This window comes from Carassius carassius, chromosome 11 (genome assembly GCF_963082965.1).
Source record: "Carassius carassius chromosome 11, fCarCar2.1, whole genome shotgun sequence".
In the NCBI taxonomy this organism is placed as follows: domain Eukaryota; kingdom Metazoa; phylum Chordata; class Actinopteri; order Cypriniformes; family Cyprinidae; genus Carassius; species Carassius carassius.
In genome coordinates this window covers 13,645,252-13,665,810 of record NC_081765.1, presented here as the reverse complement: position 1 = coordinate 13,665,810, position 20,559 = coordinate 13,645,252, and the positions used below count along the sequence as shown (strand labels likewise).

At 37.0% G+C, this 20,559-nt stretch overlaps 1 protein-coding gene across 1 annotated transcript; it reads right to left on the bottom strand.

Annotated features, from left to right (window-relative positions):
• Nucleotides 1–4,225: 4,225 nt before the first annotated feature.
• Nucleotides 4,226–16,875, bottom strand: LOC132152801 (chondroitin sulfate synthase 2-like). Its single transcript, XM_059561698.1, has 4 exons — nt 16,379–16,875; nt 10,180–10,744; nt 5,881–6,063; nt 4,226–5,616 (listed from the first exon to the last, which is right to left on the bottom strand). Exons 1-4 carry the CDS (start codon nt 16,666–16,668, stop codon nt 4,354–4,356), a joined length of 2,301 nt encoding a protein of 766 aa, XP_059417681.1. The 5' UTR covers nt 16,669–16,875; the 3' UTR covers nt 4,226–4,353.
• Nucleotides 16,876–20,559: the final 3,684 nt, after the last annotated feature.

Genomic DNA, 20,559 nt, shown 5'->3' with positions numbered 1-20,559 from the left:
AGTGTAGCACCTCTAACATTTTATTTTATTATTTATTTTTTAATTTTGTACTTATTTATTTTTTATTATATATATATATATATATATATATATATATATACATACATTTTGTTTTTGTTTTTTGAAAATGGTGCAGTTCCTGTATAATTGTCAGATTTGTTTTATTAGGTTGGGTGTTATGATTTAATATCATGTAAGATTTTATTGTTATATTACATAAAACACACACACATATATATATATATATATATATATATATATATATATATATATATATATATATATATATATATATATATATGCGTTGATCCAGGAACATGCTGTACTTGGTAAAATCACAGTCACCATAATTTTCTCCTGCACATTTAGTACACTTTAACAAATGACTGCTGTGATTAGTTATCGCAACTCTTAAACTTTTGCATCAGAATAAGTAATAATGTGTTGTTTCAACTTAAAAAAGTAAGTGTTTGTTCTTGACTTAAAGTTCAGTTAACTTTAATTTACATACGAAATTTTTTTCTCAACCAATTGCAGCATAATTTTTACTAATTTTCTGGGCTTACTTTGTTTTTCTACATTCACGAACTACATGATTTTCTTATAAATGACAGAGCTGTGTATCCTCTATAGATTAGATCCTATTTGCAAAAGAGATTTTGCATTGTTATTTTCATATTTTCCAGAATGGATCTCATATTTGGATGTCAAAAACATGCAGCATATAGAACATCCATATAAAAGTAATCATGGCTGATATAGGTTTTAATATTCATAAAATTGTATCAAGGTGGCATTTTTAAAAGTTCCCAGTCCGAGTCTTTATGGCACACTGAGCCGGTTATGCATAATAATGCAGTTTACTGTCATAAATAACTGTGCTGTCAGCAGTCAAAGCAGAAGAGCTGACATGTCAGTGCATGTCCAAGAATTGCACTGGAACAAATCACTCAGATTAGATTTGGCATTATCTGTCAACCTCATGCACTTGTACAGTTGTATATTTATGCATTTGTTGCCTATCTTACCTGTGCAGAAGGAATTGCTCCAAATGTTGAAATGCAATTGCGTGTGCACGACTAACAGGTCTTTTTAAAAAGGACTTATTTCATAGTCCTTGCCATTTAGCAAATGGCAATGATTTTGTACAATCCAGCAGGCAGATCTGCATCAGAAAGAGGATGTAAAGGCTTCCACACCAATTAGACATTTATCCAAACAGGTGTTACAAACTGTTCTGTTTTTAGCCATTAACACAGTTCTGTTCTCCTAAATAGATTGTATCTATTCGTGATTTCATACAAATTACATCATTTTCTTGGAGCAATACAGATGAAAAATCATGGAGAGAGAAATAGAAGAGAATGTAGGAAGTGGAAAGGGGAAAGAGAGAGGAACAGCGGAAGCACAGCAGGAACAACCGGAGCAACTTCTTGTTTGGGAAAATGTCCATTTCCTCCATGTAGCGCTTGTGCGTGAGTGGATTCAGAATCACTCACATTTTCTTAAAGTGATTATTCCAGCAAATAGTCTATTTTTAAATTCAGTTAAGTAAAGATTTAAAATTTACACTTTGATCCATAACTTTGAATGCATCACCTGTGTTAAATTACTTTGAATTCTTCAGACATCAATTCCATTCAGGTCCATTTGTGGCAGCGTTAAGCTCTATATGTGTGTTTTTAAAGCTGTGCCACGCTGCTTTAACTTTGAAATGCTGTTCTTTTCTACCCGCTTTCACCAGCCAGACCACCATTTAGCTCCAAGAGGGGGCCATAAAACAAGGCACTGAAGCAGCATATAGCGCAAACAGACTGTTGAGATTTCCACACGATTAAAGGCATCAAGACTAATCAGACTAATTACCCATTATGCCCCAGAACCTAATGGACTGTATACCAGACCTCAGAGAACACATAATACAGTTTGTACAAAGGTCTGCTGTTATGACCGTGGTTTCTGTTTTTATAACTGTAACAATGGCACGTACTGCAGTCAAATAATAAAATATTGATAAATGAATCACTTTGGTTCTGTTCACTGAGATATAAGCACTTAACACTGTGTCCTTTTTGATGCCTTATGATTCCACTGAGGATGCTGGGCATCTTAACGGAATCTGCTGGGTTCAGTTACTCTCTTGACAGTATCAATTGCGTGCAGTCATTTACCATGAAAAAATTATGTTGACACGTCCCTTAGTTTATAAAAACAAGCAAAAATGTGAAATGTTGTTAAAATTACTTCTGTAATAATTAACCATAAGGCTAAAGGGATACTGGAGACACCTTTACAGTTTAGACAACAGACATTTCGGTAGCACTATGTTTTACAGTACTTACCTGAAATGTATGTACATGGTAGCAAATAAGAAACATGGCTGTACTTAACAGTCGGACATGCATGGTAATTTGTTTGTACATACAGACAAGTATGGGTATAAACAGGCACATCCTTACAGTATCCGTATCCATGTTCCTGTTAGACATCAAATCTTTTACTGCTGACGGGTTTCATATATTTTAGTCTAATTATGTGCTGAAGACCAGCATCCAATTGATCATGATGTATCACAATGTCTGGAGTGACAAAAATGCTTTTGTTAAAAATCTGACCTAAAAGTAAATATCAAATGAAATACATACATGATTAAGAAACGGCTTCATGAAAGTATTAAAGAAAAGAGACAATTGTCATGTTTATCTGAGCCCTAAAATAAAATCTTTATTAAACATTTTGTACAATAATATTAAAACAAAGTACAATAGATTTATAAAGAATGTTTATAGTGAAAAAACAACAACAAAGGTTGAAAAAAAAAAAATAGTCTTGTGAAAGTCTACATATCTGAGAAGCAGGGAATCCCACGCTCCTTTGCTGACCCCTAAAGGCCAGTAGCGGCTTCAATCTGTGCTCATTTTGTGATGCATCAATTCATATTGTGCAGGTGTCATTTAAAAACGTACAAAACATATCACGTTGTAAAAACCTATTTCACAGCTTTTGTACGCAAAATAATTTGACATCCAGCATCATGATATTGTGTAACACAAGTCACTTGTGTAAAATGTTGTCAGTGTACTGCATAAAGTCTATGATTGCTTAAATATAAAATAACAAGAACATTTCAACACAACACAAAGTCTATACAGTAAACACATGTACCAAGAAATAGGGACAAAAAGGAGACCCACAAAAATAGAACAAGGCTTAATACACTCACTTTGCAAGAACAAATCTGAATTATACAACACAACATATTGTCATGAAAACACATTGTTTTGTGAAGTGTTTGGAATGGTATGTAATAGAGACTCTTTGTAGTGCATCTTCAGAAATGTGTTCATAACTCATATAGAGTGCTTCCATCAGCTGGCTCTGACCAGACTCAATACACTGCACCATCTGAACAGTATTGCACTCACCTCTGGTAGACAGCACAGGAACTAACTATAACCGTGTAGTGCACCCTACAATCTTTCTTGAATAGAATGAAATGCTGTAAAAGGCGTATTGTGCAGCATTATGATATACAAGACAGACTAGCAATGAAAGTATTAGTGCAAGTTTACTTTGAATCATCAGAAAAATCTCTTTGAGGTGGTTTCAATGGTACAAATATTTATATGCATTTAAATGCAGATATATGCATGTGTTCTCTTGTTTTAATTCAAGCATGAATTACACAGAGTATGGAAACATGCTGGCTAAAATGCTTTGGGCAAAATAGTGTTTGAAACTTTCAAAAAACTGTCTTGACATTTCTTTGTTTTATGGCACTCGCTAATGGTCAATAAGACTTCTTAAATAATACCTTCTTAAAATCAGCCTAAGATTCGACTGAAGAATTGAACTGACTGAAGCATTTAAATACATTTCAACAAAAATAAACTCTCTGCCGTTATTGTTAGAATCTGGATACGGTTTCTTCATTCTATAAAAAAACCCTTTTACATTAAACAATCATTAAAACTCCTTTAAAAAAAATCTGCTTCAGCAAAAGTGTCTGTGATGACAAGACAAAAGTTTTACGAAAAGGAAAGCATATTTTTGAAGCCACGGCGATCTAGATATGTTACGGTAGTGATCATTTCAACAGCTAACAGCTGCATGGTTTAAGAGCCAACATAAACCTCCAAATCTGCTCCAAAGAGAATGACAGTAAATTATAAATCCCCTCATGTCATTTTTAAACAGACTTAAGTTTTTAGTCTTTCTTTTGGTACCGACAGCATTTTTGATTGTTTAGCACTGTGACGCCACAGAACGACTACTAGTAAAGCATCAGCCCAATGTACAGTACAAAAATCATTTATGTCCTCTCAGTCCTCTCTCAATCTTCAGGGTTTGGTTTTAAGTACTGTTGCCCTGTTCCTGTTCAAACAGCAACATGGCGAGCTGAGAGCGTGACCCAAGGCTGTCCAGGGTGCTCTGCACACACCTCTGGTAGATATCTTCACTAAGATGAGGATCACACGGCTGGTAGCTGTATTTCTGATTCAGGGCCGGCTCGACTGCTCGGAAAACATGGAGGCCAGAGTATTTGACAAATATATCATATATATCCAGGTTCTCTAGGATCTCCTCATTCTCCTGGACATCTGAAGACATGCGGGTCCGGGTCATCATGTAGTCCGAGTTGTAGAAACATGCTTCTGTGAAGGAACTGCGATCAAAGTGGCCGGACTCTTTGACCAAATCTATCGTATTGGGAAGAGGCTGGTTATGATAAGAAATGTGGGGATTGTAGAATTGGAAATGGATGGGAAAAAACACCTGCCAGTTGTTGATGGAGTTCATCCGACAGCGATTGAGGAACCCTGAGTTGATACTGGTTTCCACAGTGGCGATGAAGAACAACGTGTCAACCGGGTGCTTCTTGGAGATGATGTCCATGAATTTGATTTGTGAGGGACTTCCGCTTTTAACGCTGATCCAGGGGACTTTGACCGTAGGATACCGGTGCTCATAGGCACTGATCTGCGCTTTGACGCTGGCGAAGATGTCATTCTGGTTGACTTGTTGGGCCTCAAATGGAGTGTAGATAAAGAGAAAGGTCAAGATGGCATTCTCACTGGTTTCAAAAGCGTTTGTGGCATACACTTCCAAAAACCGGTGAACGCGCTCTCGGTCTTGAAGAGTGACGGGGAGGATGATATGTACTTGAGTTGCTTCTGTAACATAAGGCATGGGGATGATCTCAATACGACTGAGAGGCCTGACCAGGTGGACCCTCTTGGTGATAGAGCGACTGTGTCCTTTCTGGTTAACCACCTCCAGCTGGAGGTCCAGGGTGTACTCCATCCCTCTGGTGGGGTCAAAGCGTCGGTATCCATTAATAAGCTGCTGCTTCTTCAGGTGCAGAACAGGCTTGTACTTCTTGTTCAGCTCTCCCATCGCTGTCTCAATGACGTCAGCTACGTCCAGCTTATCGATTCCACGGAGCTCGCATTTTGGAGAACCATCGATGCAGGAGTACACCTGATCCTCAGTGAAGTAATCCCACCGTAGGACCTCGAAACGTGTCTTTGGCTCAAAGGGTGGATTGATTCCAACTGGCCACAAGGCACTACGGTTGCCCTCGAAAGCCACCACACTCACATTTTTTATTTCCGCCTGTTAAAAAAGTAGAGCAAGGCGTGGGATACGATAAAGAATTTTAAGATATTTGATAAGCAGGTTATTACCGCCATTTGAAAATTTGTTATGCTGCACATTAACAGACCAGTTTGAAAATGCAGAAAGGAAAGTGCTAGCAATTTTACACACCCTTTACAAAAAGCCCATAATGAATCACTGTACTCAAAAGGTCAAGGGAAATAACTATTTCTTCTCAGTTTGGAATGGGTGTTAATCAGAACAGGTTGAGTATAAGGGTACCTGCAGTTTTTCGATCTCCTCATATGTCTTCTGCAGCTCGATCTCAGTAAAGTGTTTGTGAAGTCTGTACATCTGCTCAGGATCAGACACTGGGTGGACGGTCAATGCATTCTTAAACTGCACATTATCTTCCTTACTGGGGTCAGGATTTTTTCCCATTTCATAATAATAATACTTCTGCCCCTGAGGAAAGAAAAAAAAAACACAGTTAGTGAAATGTCTTCATTTAATTTGTTTGAACATGCTCATTGCCATTATTTTTACATTTGGATGACCTTTGCAGTCATAATGTGCTCACTTTATGGGATAAAATGCTCACTTAAGGTGAACCAAAAAATGTAAAATCATTTACTCATTTTCAAGTTGTTCCAAACCCTTTTTTTGTCCTTATTCTATTGAGCACAAAGGCAGCTATTTTGAAGAATTTTGGTAACCAAACTGTTGACAGGAACCACTGACAAACACAGTTTTGAAAGCTTGAGGGTGAGTAAATGACAGAATTTTAATTTTTAGGTGGAGTCCAATTTAAAAACACTAATGATTTAAAAACACTATTAAATGTTCGGCAAATCTTCGGCAAATCTGCCTAAATTCACTTGTACCATTTAAAATGATGATGATGATTATTTTTTTTATTTATTCAGACAATCAGTATAGAATTGATCAATTATCATTCATAGCACAAAAATAAGTGCTGGCTTATCTGCATCAGCGTTCCTTTGGAAATCGATGTTTAACTGAGGTTCTTGATCTCTTCTGAATGCTGGCTCCAGTTTGCAACAATTGATGTTCAAGTAAATGCTATGTACTGCGCCATAAAAGAATATAGGACACACTTCAATGATGTGTTGAGAGATAGGAGATGCTTTGATGACAAAGGCAGAGATGGATGCAATGACAAAATGGAGACAGTACATCACATTTAGTGTGTCTGATCTGCTGACTCCATCCCCCAAGTAGCTCCACACTGTCATCTAGACATCTAATGCTCTTCTGATGGATTAATAGAGGTCTCAGTACCCGTTTCAATAAGAGTTAACCTGTGGACCTCCAAACAAAAGTGTGACATATGACTCAATTTTGAGCTGTGATTCTGTCTGGACCACAGGTGACGAAGCGCAATAGCATGGTCACAAAGCAGACAAACATTAAAGTTTTATTGTTAAATTATTGTCTTAAATTCTTATGCTTATTTGTGAATAATTAATTAAAAACATTGTATAAGTTGGTATGAGTCAGTAACTTTGGTCAAGTTCTCTTCTAAACATTCTAGTTTCCATAGTCCAGTACAAATTTTAGCAGGTTTTTATACGAGCTAAATGAAAGACTACTTAAACCACAAAAAAAAAAAAAAAAAAAAAAAGAGAGAGAAAGTGTGTGGTCTAAAGACTGCATTAAAGGCATTTAGTCCATTTCTGGGCAAATGTCAGCACTATATTTATACAGTTAAACCAGACTAGACCTGAACACACCAAATAATATCCTGCATTAAAAATGTATATTGATATTTTTGTGGAGGATTTAAAATAAAAAAAAAACTATGCATCAATATCTTGCATACATAACAAAATCTTAGTACCTGTAATTTAAGGTATTCGTAGTAAATATTGGTAGGAAAACGAAAATTAACCACTCTCTCTAAGATAACATCAACAACAATAATGCCTAAATTTGCTGCATTTAGAAACCATAAATATTCCCATAGATGTAATTAAAACTGTATTTCAAAATACCTAAAAATATGGGAATAGATGATTCCCAAAAGCACATGAAAAAAAAACAATCTATATCATGCTTCACATTTCCTGTAGTCCTTTATAATTCTAGTAAAATAAACAAAAACAAAACAGTGCTGAACACTAGGTGTGCACTGGCCAGTGGGGTGCAGAAAATAAGAACCTGAGCCGATTAGACCACAGTCAGAGAAAAGAGAATCTAATCTGATCAAGCTATTAAAAGAACAAAAGGAAACACTAAGCCACAATTTGCACCATTCTAAACGAAAATCACAGTCACATAAACAAGCCCGTAAAAAAAAAGATGCATAAAATGTACAAGTGCATATTAGCATTTATAAAAAAAAAGAGAGAGAGTATACATCGAAAATAAGTAGTAGGCCGACTTGTCTTGTATTTAATGATTATTTTTTAATTGTCTGGTCAAGTGGAAATGACAAAGCTAGAGTGAGAGATGCTTAGGGAAGTCTATACTTTTATAATAAAAAATTGATGGATTATGAATTCTTGCCTTTAAAAAAATATATATATTTTAGACTTTTTCTTGCTTATGCAGTACGCACTGCCAAATTCCCAGACAGGATCTGGGCAAAAAGGGATCGGTGGATGCACAAACAAAGCTGCTGACTTACATCACCTCTATCGCAGAGAGAGAAAGACAGGAGAACTGAAAGCTTTGAGATCCGACCTCTGTCTACTGGAGTCAAAAGAGACAGACTGCAAAATGTAAAAGGTATTTCAGGTGAGAAAGGCCATTGAAAAAACATTCCAAACTGTTTCTGTACTTCAAGATGGTGGGAAGAGCAACTAGAACATGTCTTTAATTTAATTCCAGCAGTTACTGGCAGTGAGCGTAAAGAGATGAACAGAGGTGAAACTTTATAGAATAGAGTGCTGACTGACAGACTAAAGCAGCAGACTGGAGATCTTCCCTTTAATTTCTGAGAACAGCAGAATATTACATAGGAGACACCCGAGTCTTGTCTTTGTTTGTTGTATGCATGCTGGTGAGTTGAAAGGCAGTGAGATTTAGTTTCATCAAGAATAGTACCTCGTATAAAGCTGTCTGTCATCAAACACCGCAGGTTTACCACAGGGATTCTGACTTTCTTTCAATCAAGGCCACAGAGATGGAAATTACAGACACTGACAGCTCATTCAAATAACGTGAAGTTGAAAATATGCCAAGTATTTTTTCTACACAAAAGAAATTTCCAACAACACCAAGTTCTAGCATCTCACAATCACAGACATTTATCTACCATACATAATTATGATTACGTGTGCAAATAAAACAATGATAATACTCATGATAGAATTAGACTCCTCATAAAAAAAGCATCATTACCCCCTCTCTTAATTATTGCAGTATGATGTGGCAATAAATATGTCATTGAGTTTAAATGCCCTTTAAATGTTGATTATAGTGACACACACACAAAAAAAGTGTGTTTTTAAAATGTCATGTAAATGCTTTAGTCAGAGGGAAATTGTACCAGGCAGGTTTTAATGAAGTGTGACCAACAGAGCTGGATAATGCAATTGTAGCTCAGCTTCCAGCATGTAAACATTTTAATCGCACTACAATTGCCCTCAGTGATGCATACTCACTCTGAAAAACAGGTGATGCGTGGTGTGTATTTATCATTTTTTATATTTTTGATTACGCATTGTCATGTATTTTTGGAGATCAACAGCAGTACCTTGATTATAATTGCACATGTAAACATTCAAATTGTTTTAAGGCTTTTTTCATACTTTTATAGATTGGAAATTTAAAACAACAAGAAATCATGGAAAGAAAGGGGGAAGGGTCAAAAATTAGGCAAGATGAGCTTGACCTTGTATTGCCCACATGAGCTAAAGATGTTGAAGTATATTAACCATCAGTCATGGGGTCTGAAGCGTAACACGGCATTTTACACAGTGTCATGATGATTAAGAGAGGGTAACAGGTCTGGAGCTACTCTACCATGTAAAAAAAAAATATATATATATATATATATATATATATATATATATATATATATATATGACTTTTTATTTTTAATTGATCAAACTGACATTAAAAGACATTTATAATGTTACAAAAGATTTCTATTTCAAATAAATGCTGTTCTTTTCAACTTTTTGTTCATTGAAGAATATTAAGCAGCACGTTTTCAACATCAATAATAAAAAGAAATGCTTCTTGAGCACCAAGAGCATATTAGAATGATCTCTGAAGGATCAAGTAACACTGAAGACTGAGTAATGGCTGCTGAAAATTCAGCTTTGCCATCACAGGAAAACATTTTTTGTTTGTTTTTAATATTTTAAATAAGAAAACAGTTGTTTTAATTCATAACAATATCTGACAAAAATTACATTTTTACTGTATTTTTTATCTAAAAATTGATTTTTGGTGAGGATAAGAGACTTTCAAAAACATAAAAAAAATCTTATTGTATCATGTGTCCATTTTTGGCCAGATATAGATTTCATGAAATATAAAGGGTTTTCCCAAGGCTGAGAGAAATGAGTTACATATTTGTAAAAGTCTACTGAATGCAAAGCTTCTCACCTCAAATTCTTCCACGCAGTTGGTATCAGCATAGTCAATGATGCATCGCCCAAGCCACTCGTCATGTCTGGCACTGAGGATATCATTCCTGCAGTTCTCCAGGAAGGGCTGGAGCCTTAGCAGAAGACTTCGAGACAGCAGGTATCCAAAACCCCCGTAGCAATACCGCCCCTGCATCTCACCTCCGATTAACTCTTCTGGACTGCCCATGTACAGCACCCGGTCTATACTCAAGTGTTCCACCAGAGCCTTGATTCGATCCGCCTGAGTGTACGTGTCGTCCTGGGCGAGGTAGAACCAGTCGTACTCTGTGATATAATGTTCTAGAATGTACTTGATGGTCTGGAACATGTTCCAGATGAGGCGTTCATCACCGTGGGTGACCACAACCATCCCGTGGGGTATCTTGCGGCTTCGCGTACCGGTGAAGAACACAACATTGTCCAGATGATGGCTGATGGTGCAGTTAACAGCCACACCTAGAGTGTTGATGGTGTTTTTGGAGGTAATTATTCCCACGAAAAGACGCTCTCGGATTCCCAGCTCTGTGCTGATGTATTTCGCCCTGAGAAAACAAACAGATACATTTTACAACTTACATCACAATTTACAACTCATGATTGCGCAATTCAGGATGTAATTCAATGCAATGTTTAACCACAAAAAAAAGAAAAAAAAAGTGAATTCTCGGATAAAAAAAAAAAGCCACAATGTAAATTTTTAAAGATTTAATTATATCTAAATCTAAAACAAAAAATCGTACACTTATATTAATTAAAAAATAAATATATATTTGATGGAAAAACTAAAAAATTTGAAATGTTGCTGAAACTGTTAAAACTAACCCTGAAACTAAATCTATAGAAATTACCGTATGGACAGGAGGAGAAGCTCGCAGGCAATCTTTTACTCTCTATGAGGCTATCGGGGGGACGTGGAGGCATGAAGTCAAGGGAGAAGCCCATAGAGAGTGCATAAAAGCAATGGGACAAAATTATTCAACAACGTCTGCAAGATTTGGTGGGTGATTCAGATTTTTCTTGGCACAGCGATTAGAAGACTTACAATTGTCAGACAGGTTGCTCACGTGACATCTACGTCATCAAGCTCAGTTTGAGTCTGCGCAGTAGCAGGAAGGAAGTGCGTGCTTCTAATTGACTTCATTTGTCTCTGTTGAATCCAATGGGGTCGCTGTGTACATTTCTTTTACTCTCTATGCTCGCACCTCGTGTTTGCCGCTGAATGTTCATAATTGATGGATGGACATCTATGCCCGGGTAAAGGACATCAGCAATCCGGCGCAGGGAAAAGAAAACTAAAGAAAAAAAAAAAAAAAAAAAAAACAGGCATAAAGTTGGCTTGATGTTGGACGTTTGAGAGTCTCAAATTTGGGAACCGTCTCTAAAGTTACATGCGATATTGGTATACACTTTTCTAACGTCAGTAGCATTTGAGGAGAATGACTTACAGTCATAAAAACAACTGTAATCAGGGGCGTCGGACTGGGGGTAAAACCAGTACTGATTACCAAGGCCCCAAAGGAAGAGAGGGCCCTTGAAAAGTCTGGAATATATATTTTTAAAGGGGGGGGGGGGGATTGCGGGGCATTAGGAATGCCTATGCATAGGGCCCGGGATCTTGTGCAGCGGCCCTGACAGTAATTGTTCATCTAGGTGTCAGCTATAATGCAAAATTGAACTGAATGTTTGATATTTATTAAAATAAACTGTTAATCATATGTAATTTATGCTACTTTCTCACATGGGCTCAAACGCAAATTTGAAGCTCAATAGCATTTGAGGAGAAAGACTTGCAGTCATAAAACAATTGTAATCTGTTAATTTAGGTGTAAGGTACAATGCACACCTTATACATTTCTTATATATATTAAAATAAATTAAAAATCATTTAGGTAAAAACGAGGCCCGTTTATCACTTTCAGGCACATTCCTGTGAAAGTTTTTATTTATTTTATTTTTTTTTCAGGTTCCCTTACGAAAATTACCCATGGTTTTAACAATAGCACCACAAATCATAATTATTGTAGCCATGGTAACTGCAAATAAACCATGGTTTTGTTACTTCAAATAATATACTGTAATATTTTTTGTTGTGGTTGTTGCTATAAAACAGACCTAAGCCATCAACAGCCTTTAAAATGACTTAAAATGCATTATATAAAAAAAACAATGAGGTAATAATGATTGATTAATAATAATAATAACAACAACAACACTGTTAAAATGCATCATGTAGGCAAACACAAAATAAACAATTGATGTACATGTTATTACAAATGCCTGCAAAGGGAGCCAAATGCCATGTAATTGCTGCTGATACACTTACAGGACAATCAAATCCTTGTTTAGGCTACTGACCAAACGTTTAATTCAAATATTCACTTAATCTTTTATTTTTGGCCACCTTTTTGCTATAGATGACACAGCCTTTATAATTTCTTCAACAAAAAACGTGCATATCACAACCCTCACAAAAATAAACCATGGTTTTATCATAGTAAAACTGCTTAATTTATTTTGGATGATTTCTGAATGCTTAAGATTATAAAATAAATTAGAGTCATACTAAAGTTATAGCCATAGGTAAATGTCGAGAGCTACAATTGTAATACAATTTATTCTTTTACTTTCTTTTAAGTTCTTTTTTTACCCCTATAGTAGGTGTTTTTTTTTCATCATCATATTTGCAGAGGGGAGGCACAACAATACAATCCTGCTTAAGGCAAGGCACCCATTTGGCCAGCATCCGCCCTGAATATAAGGGGACTAAGAAGGGCCAGTTAGTCCTTTCTGATGTCACCCATCCATTGTGTAATGAATTTCAACTGCTTCCTTCTGGCCGAAGATTTAAACTCCCTTTGTGCAAATCAAACAGATAAATATTCCTTTGTACCTGCTGCAATTAGGTTTCTAAATGACTTATTATAAATGTGTGTTTTATGTGTGTAGTGACATATGAGCACCATGGGGTCACCCTTGGTGCACAACAACAGGAACAGGAGCGAGGAACGTGGCACTAAATGAACTGTACCAGCACATCAGTGAGCAGCAGACAGGCCACCCTGATGCTTTTCTTATCTTAGCTGGGGATTTCAACCACGCTGACATAAAGAGTGTGTTCCCAAAAATATACCAGCACATTAACTTTCCAAGACATGGTTACAACACTCTGGACTTTGTTTACACCACCCAGAGAGGAGCTTACAAGGACCTGACCCTCCCCCATCTAGGTGCCTCAGACCACATCACTCTCATGCTAATGCCTGCATACCTACCCCTCGTTAAAGTCGCCAAACTAGTTCACACACAGATACAAGTGTTGCCGGAAGGGTCATCAGAGGCTCTTCAAGACTGTTTTGACACCACTGATTGGAATATGTTTAAGCAGACTGTCACATACACTAACACCACAGACCTCCAAGAGTACTCAGAGTACTCAAATGTATTGATGATGTAACAGTCACAAAGACCATCACTGTCCGGGCCAACCAGAATCTGTGGATGACAGGGGAGGTCTACAGACTTCTTAAGGCTCGGAACACTGCCTTCAAAGCTGGAGATGAGGTGGGCCTGAGGACAGCTAGGGCCAACCTATCCCATTGCATCAGAGAGGCTAAAAGACAGTAACGGCCATCTCCCTGCTGAACGAGCTGAATGCCTTCTTTGCTTGCCCCAGGTCCTGACAACATTCCTGGGCGTGTACTGAGAGACTGTGCAGTGGAACGTACTGATGTCTTCACAGGCTTTTTTAATCATCTCGCTGTTGTCTCCACATGCTTCAAAGCTACCACCGTCATTCCGGTCCTGAAGAAGCTGTCTCCATCCTGATTCAATGACTACCGTCCAGTTGCACTTACTCCTATTTTCATGAAGTGCTTTGAACGGCTAGTCATGCACCATATCAAGTCTGCCCTCCCCACCTCCCTGGACCCCTTCCAGTTTACATCGGTCCAACCACTTGACCGATGATGCCATCGCCACTGCCGTCCACTCAGCACTCACACATCTAGAAAAAAATAAAATAAAAATACTAATACGTCAGAATGCCTCTCATTGACTTCAGTTCAGCATTCAACACATTCATCCCTCAACAGCTCATTCATAAACTGGTCCAGCTGAGGCTCAACACATCTCTGTGCAACTGGTTGTTGGACTTTCTGACTGGAAGATCTCAGGCAGTACGGGTCAGCAGCAACACATCCAGCACCATCACACTGGGGCACCCCAAGGATGTGTGTTGAGAGATTGTTGTTGACTTCAGGAGAGTGCACAACCAACATGTTCCTCTGACCATCAATGGTGTGACTGTGGAGTGAGCAGTTCCTGAGTGTGCAAATCACAGAGAACCTCTCCTTGACTGTTAACTCCATAGCACTGGCCAAGAAAGCACAGCATTTTCTACAGAGGAACCGTAGAGAGCATCCTGACTAGCTGCATCACTGTGTGGTATGGTGCCTGCAATGCATCCTGCCGGAAGATTCTTCAACAGATAGTGAGAGCAGCTGAGAAGATTGTTGGTGTCTTTCTCCCCTCCCTCCAGGACACCTTAAAGCCCTCTGCATCGCAGGCGATGCCATCAGGAAGGAGACTACGGAGTCTCCAGTAGTGATGTCCGGTTCGCGAACGAATCGTTTGATTTAACAGGTTCTTCTTAGTGAACCGGTTGAACCCAGTTCACCAAATCGAACTGAATCGTTTGAAACGGTTCGCATCTCCAATAAGCATTAATCCACAAATGACTTAAACTTTTAACTTTTTTAACATGGCTGACACTCCCTCTGAGTCAAAATGAACCAATATCCCAGAGTAATTCATTTACTCAAACAGTACAGTGACTGAACTGCTGTGAAGAGAGAACTGAAGATGAACACAGAGCAGAGCCAGATAACGAACGTACACGCCTACTGCTGGAGCGGTTCTCGTTCTCGAGTGAAGAACTGGTTGCATCGGTTTTCGGATCACCAGTACACTGAACCGAGAACTGTTTCTGTCGGACGCGTCCTTTTTGGGAGCCAATTAGCTGATTCTCGTTCTCGAGTCAAGAACCGGTTGCATTGGTTTTCGGATCACCAGTACACTGAACCAAGAACTGTTTCCGTTGGACGCATCCGATTTGGGAACCTATTAGCTGATTCTCGTTCTTGAGTCAAGAACCGGTTGCATCAGTTTTCGGATCACCAGTACACTGAACCGAGATCCATTTCTGTCGGACGCGTCTGATTTGAGAACTGAGGAGCTGATGATACTGCGCATGTGTGTAATTTTTCAAGAGGAAAAAATGCATATTGAAGTATTTTGTTAAACATCAGAAAGTGTGATAAAATAACTATATTTTATTTTGCTTTTTATTTTGTTAAATGAATGCATCTAATTTGTGTATTTTGTTAAATTGTAGATTATGTTAGATTATAGGCCAAAGGGGTTTTCAGGTGAGTTTTGTGTGGTTCTTTTGTGTTTTTTAATTAATCGTTGGGAATGTAGCCTACTCGCACAGAGACAGACAAGCTGGTATTCATGACTTCCTATACACGGCTATAATTCATAATAATAATTACTGTAATTAGTTTAACTCAGTTTAACTCAATCCATATTCCATTCTGTAAATATGGGCTATTTTAGATTTTAATTAGAATTAAAAAATATATTATTTATACCCAAAGGAGGTTTTGATTGTATTTTTGTCTTGTCTGCTATTTTTGTCTTTCTGTCAGCGATGGAGTTTCGGTTCCTTTGCCGCTGTCGCCTCTGGCTTGCTTAGTTGGGGTCACTTCATCTACAGCGACATCGTTTGACTTGATTGCAAATAAATGCACAGACACTATTTAACTGAACAGAGATGACATCACTGAATTCAATGATGAACTGCCTTTAACTATCATTTTGCATTATTGACACTGTTTTCCTAATGAATGTTGTTCAGTTGCTTTGACGCAATGTATTTTGTTTAAAGCGCTATATAAATAAAGGTGACTTGACTATATACGCACAAAACGGTGTTTTAAAATAAAATAAATAAAAAAACACAGGAAGGTCAAAACTATTACAAGCAAATAAAGTCATGGATTTAGCTCGCCTAGATACTTATACCTTAGGTATAAAATCGGATTTTTTTTTGTTTGTTTTTTTGACGGGAACCACAGAATAAAAGACAGATGAAGCAGTCTTATTGGTTTGTCTACCTGAAAAGTTTCTTTGGCTGTGACTGTTCAACTGGTTTATATGGGATTATTCTCGGCTGGAAATCCTCCTCCTCCTCACCATCATTCCCAGTGGAAATAGAGTTGGGTCTCCCGGCTCCTTTCAAACTTCCATCCTGGGATAAAATGATTCTTTCATCTGTTATAGAGTTAATATCACAGCTCTCCTCTACCCAGCTCACACTCAGCAAACTCAGAGTAAATCCCAGCGAGATCCCGATAATAACCTGGCCGATCGGCCTCAACAGGCTGATCAACATAGCAAACCTCATTGTACTCCGACTACAGTGCTGTGCACACCTCCTTTAAGCGCGACCTTCTGAACAGAGTAGCGCACATTAAGAAAGCGTTTCGATTGCTAGCGGAAATGAATTGGACGTATTCCTTAACCTGTAACAGTATCACCTTCCTCTAAAATATTGAGGCACTCGTACGTTTCGGTGGCTGTCACTCCTCCCAGAAGAATCGAGCGCCCCGCCCACAAATCAAACGTCATTACAAACAGTCGGGGCATCCCTTTTAGTGGGCGGGGCTACGATGACATTTGGGCTGATCCGTCCAGTTTGAAATCCGATATGGTTGTGGCTAGAAGGAATACAGCAAAAACCGGAAGCTAACAATAAATAGAATTTTGTACCTATTAGATTGCATTTTATTAACGTCTACATCTACCAACCATAAACCTACCCCTTACAATAATGCAAAAATAGTAATTATTGCAGTACAGTATAAGAAAAATTACGCTTCATTGATGTGCTCATATTTTACCATTCGCTGTTATATAAGTAAGATAAATATAATACAAAAATAATAATAAACAGGATAACTAAACTAAGTTAATAATAAGATACAAAGTAATGACACTTAACTTATCTACCAATGTCAAGATTGTATAGTAATAATAATAAAAAAAATGCTTCTGTTGACCTTATTGGGCACTCGTTTAAGTGGCATGCTTTCTTGATTAAAAGCAATTATTAGAGTGTTTAAAGCAATGAAGAATAAAATTATAATGGAACGTTATTAAGCTTTACATTTTCATAAATACCTTGACATTTAAGGTTTCTAATAGCATACTTTTTTTTGTCTGGGGATATAAAAAAAAAAAACACTTCCTCAGACCACCATGGATCCTCACCAGTGTCAAGTGTTCCAGTGTTTTGGCTTCAGATACATAAGTGTTTTCAGGGTTTTCCTGTTAAGCGATAATTTCTGAGCTCTGTAACTTTTTAACAAACAAACAAATGAATGAATAATAAATATAACATATATAATGAGGGCATGACAATATACTTAATATATGCACTTAACATAAAAATATACTTAACAATCCTTGCAATGCATAAAGCAGGTAAAGAGAGAGGGAAACAGACTATACCACTAAACCTTTCTGAGTTATAAGGCATCAGCCACAGGAAAAAAATGCATGACATAATTTTGGCTTGGAAAGGATAAAGACACACAGTAATTTTGTAATAGAATTATGGATTTATTTGTATTTCCTGGGCATTTTTTTATTTATTTGTTTGTTGCATCTTTGCTTGTGCTTTTCTAATTTTTTAAGTAATCACTGACCTCTAGTTCATTGATTGTCTGTACATCAGTGTGTTTTTATTTATTTATTGTAGGCTTAGTTATTTACAGATAGATAGATAGATAGATAGATAGATAGATAGATAGATAGATAGATAGATAGATAGATAGATAGATAGATAGATAGATAGATAGATAGATAGATAGATAGATAGATAGATAGATAGATAGATAGAAAATATTAAATACATTTCTATACAAAATCAGTCATTCCAATAAATAATTCTCCTTCAAATATATATGATTTGAGGCGTGAACTCTGCAGTAACTTAACGTCAATGAAAATGTAGAAGACCCATCCAAATCTCTCTGACACATAAGACACAAACACACTGAGTGGAAACAATTTCTTTATGGGCCGCAAAAGCCCCAGAGGGAACTTTTCCCTCTCAAAGCTCTTTGTTCTAATAGATCAAGGGTGTGGTTATAGATGTTATCAAGCATATTTGCATGTTTACCTCACATCACAGTGGAAGCCCTTTCCTTTGGAAATTACAGCACCTGAACTAGTTCCGCTGATTTGAGTGGAAACATGATCAGCCTAGTCCCAGATTAAACCTATCAAGTCTCTGTCAGGACATGTTGGCTTTTCTACTCTTGGGTTTTCTGTGGAACTTTGACAGGTCATGTTAAACTGAATTTGCTTGATATAAGTATTGCGTTTGTCATTTTCTACAAAGGGAGAGATTTTGTCATTACAGAGACTTTAATTTCTCCTTTGGATTTTGTATTGCAGACAGGAGAGGTGAATGACTTTGCAGAAGCCATCTGACAGTCATGATCTGTCATCAGACATATTAATGTCAAGCTGCTAGGATAAAGGCATGTGTATGACAGTTGACATTTTCTTTCAACATGTGTTCCTTGGTTATGTTTGATTGTTATTACTCCTGGAAGTATTTAAAAGTTGGCATGCAAATGGTAGGGTTTTTTTTTTTTTTTTTTTTTTGATAGTATCATGTCAAAATCAACTTGAATTGAACTTTACTAAATTAGCATAATTCACATTCTTTAGCACACCCATTTAGTCTCTGAAACTGTAGCCAGGTGTACGTCAATACGATCTGCCTACAAAACAAAATCTAAACACTTGGTGGTGCTATATGCTCACACATTTAGAGTCCAAAAGTCTCCCCCTAAAATTAATGGCTCAATGAAAATCATTTCCAGCTGTACGATTTTTGCTTCATAAAACCATGTGCCTATTCAATAAATGTGTTTCAGCACAATACTATCTATCACTACTGAGAAGTTCAAATTGTTAAAATAGTTTTTAAATGGTTTCCCCTATTGTTGATTTTCCTTTTCCTTCTCCCTTATATAAGATGGGTAAACATAAGGAAAGAAAACTGGATGAAAAGCTACTTATGCAGCATGACAGAAAAAGTTGCCGATTCTAATTTGCATAGAGTTTATCAAACCAGTAATCAGTGTATGGCCCATTATCTCTGTGGCTCGTCTCCTTGCAAATGTGTATCTCACTAGAAAACGTGGCTTTTGACCGTGCAACAACTAATTTTTTTTTCCATCCTGCATTATGATTTGTTCCTCCAGATGTTTCAATATAAATCTATTTTATATATATATATTGTTAATATGTATATATATATATATATATATATATATATATATATATATATATATATATATATATATATATGTGTAAATGTTATTTTTTTTAAATGTAAATATAAACAATATAAATGTATATAAATCCTAACCCAAATATATTAAAATCCATAAAAATCCAAACATTACAAATATTGTTTAAGAGTAATTTTCACTGTAATTTCAATTTAGAAAATCCCACAAAATCGTAAATCGTCCATGTTGTCTGGTGAAGCATATTAAATTAATCATCAGTGTACTTGAGAAATTGTTAAATTAACCTGGCCAATGCGACTGGCCACACTGTACTCATATGCTAAATGGCACCCAGTAGAGCTGAAGACATCTTCCCTAAAACTAACACCCTCCATTGGGCCAAAGTTCATGCCATTACAGAGTATTAAAAGTGACCCATTTGGAAGTTCTTCTTCTTCTTCAACTCCTTCTGGAATGAATTACTGCAAAGTCTGCAAAAAGTCTTACAGAGCATGCACTGATTCAATGATGGCTCAAATCTTGTGGTGAGCAGTTTTTTTATTGGAATAAATTATAATGCACAAAACATATTATTATACGGTGCATTGTGATTATACATGTTTTACTCTGCCCTCATGTTCTGAAGAGACAAAAACTTACTCATCTGATATAAGTTCCAGGAAACAACACATCTGCTGAATCCCCTCCCATCCTCTGTTGTTTAGATCATCGCATGATTTGACACTGTCCTTTCTCCATACTGAGCAGCCTGTTCACAGACACACAGAAGCGTGTGGCAATATTGACGTTTTATAACACACAATCTACTGCCAGTGGTGAAGGAATTTCATGAACTTGACTTCTCATGGGGATTCCAGAATTGACTGTGGCCTGTTTATAAAGGTTATGGCACATAAGTGTCATGTGGTTTTGATTTGGACGTCATTTTTAACTATGGTTAAAAAATATTGTGTGCAATGGGATTT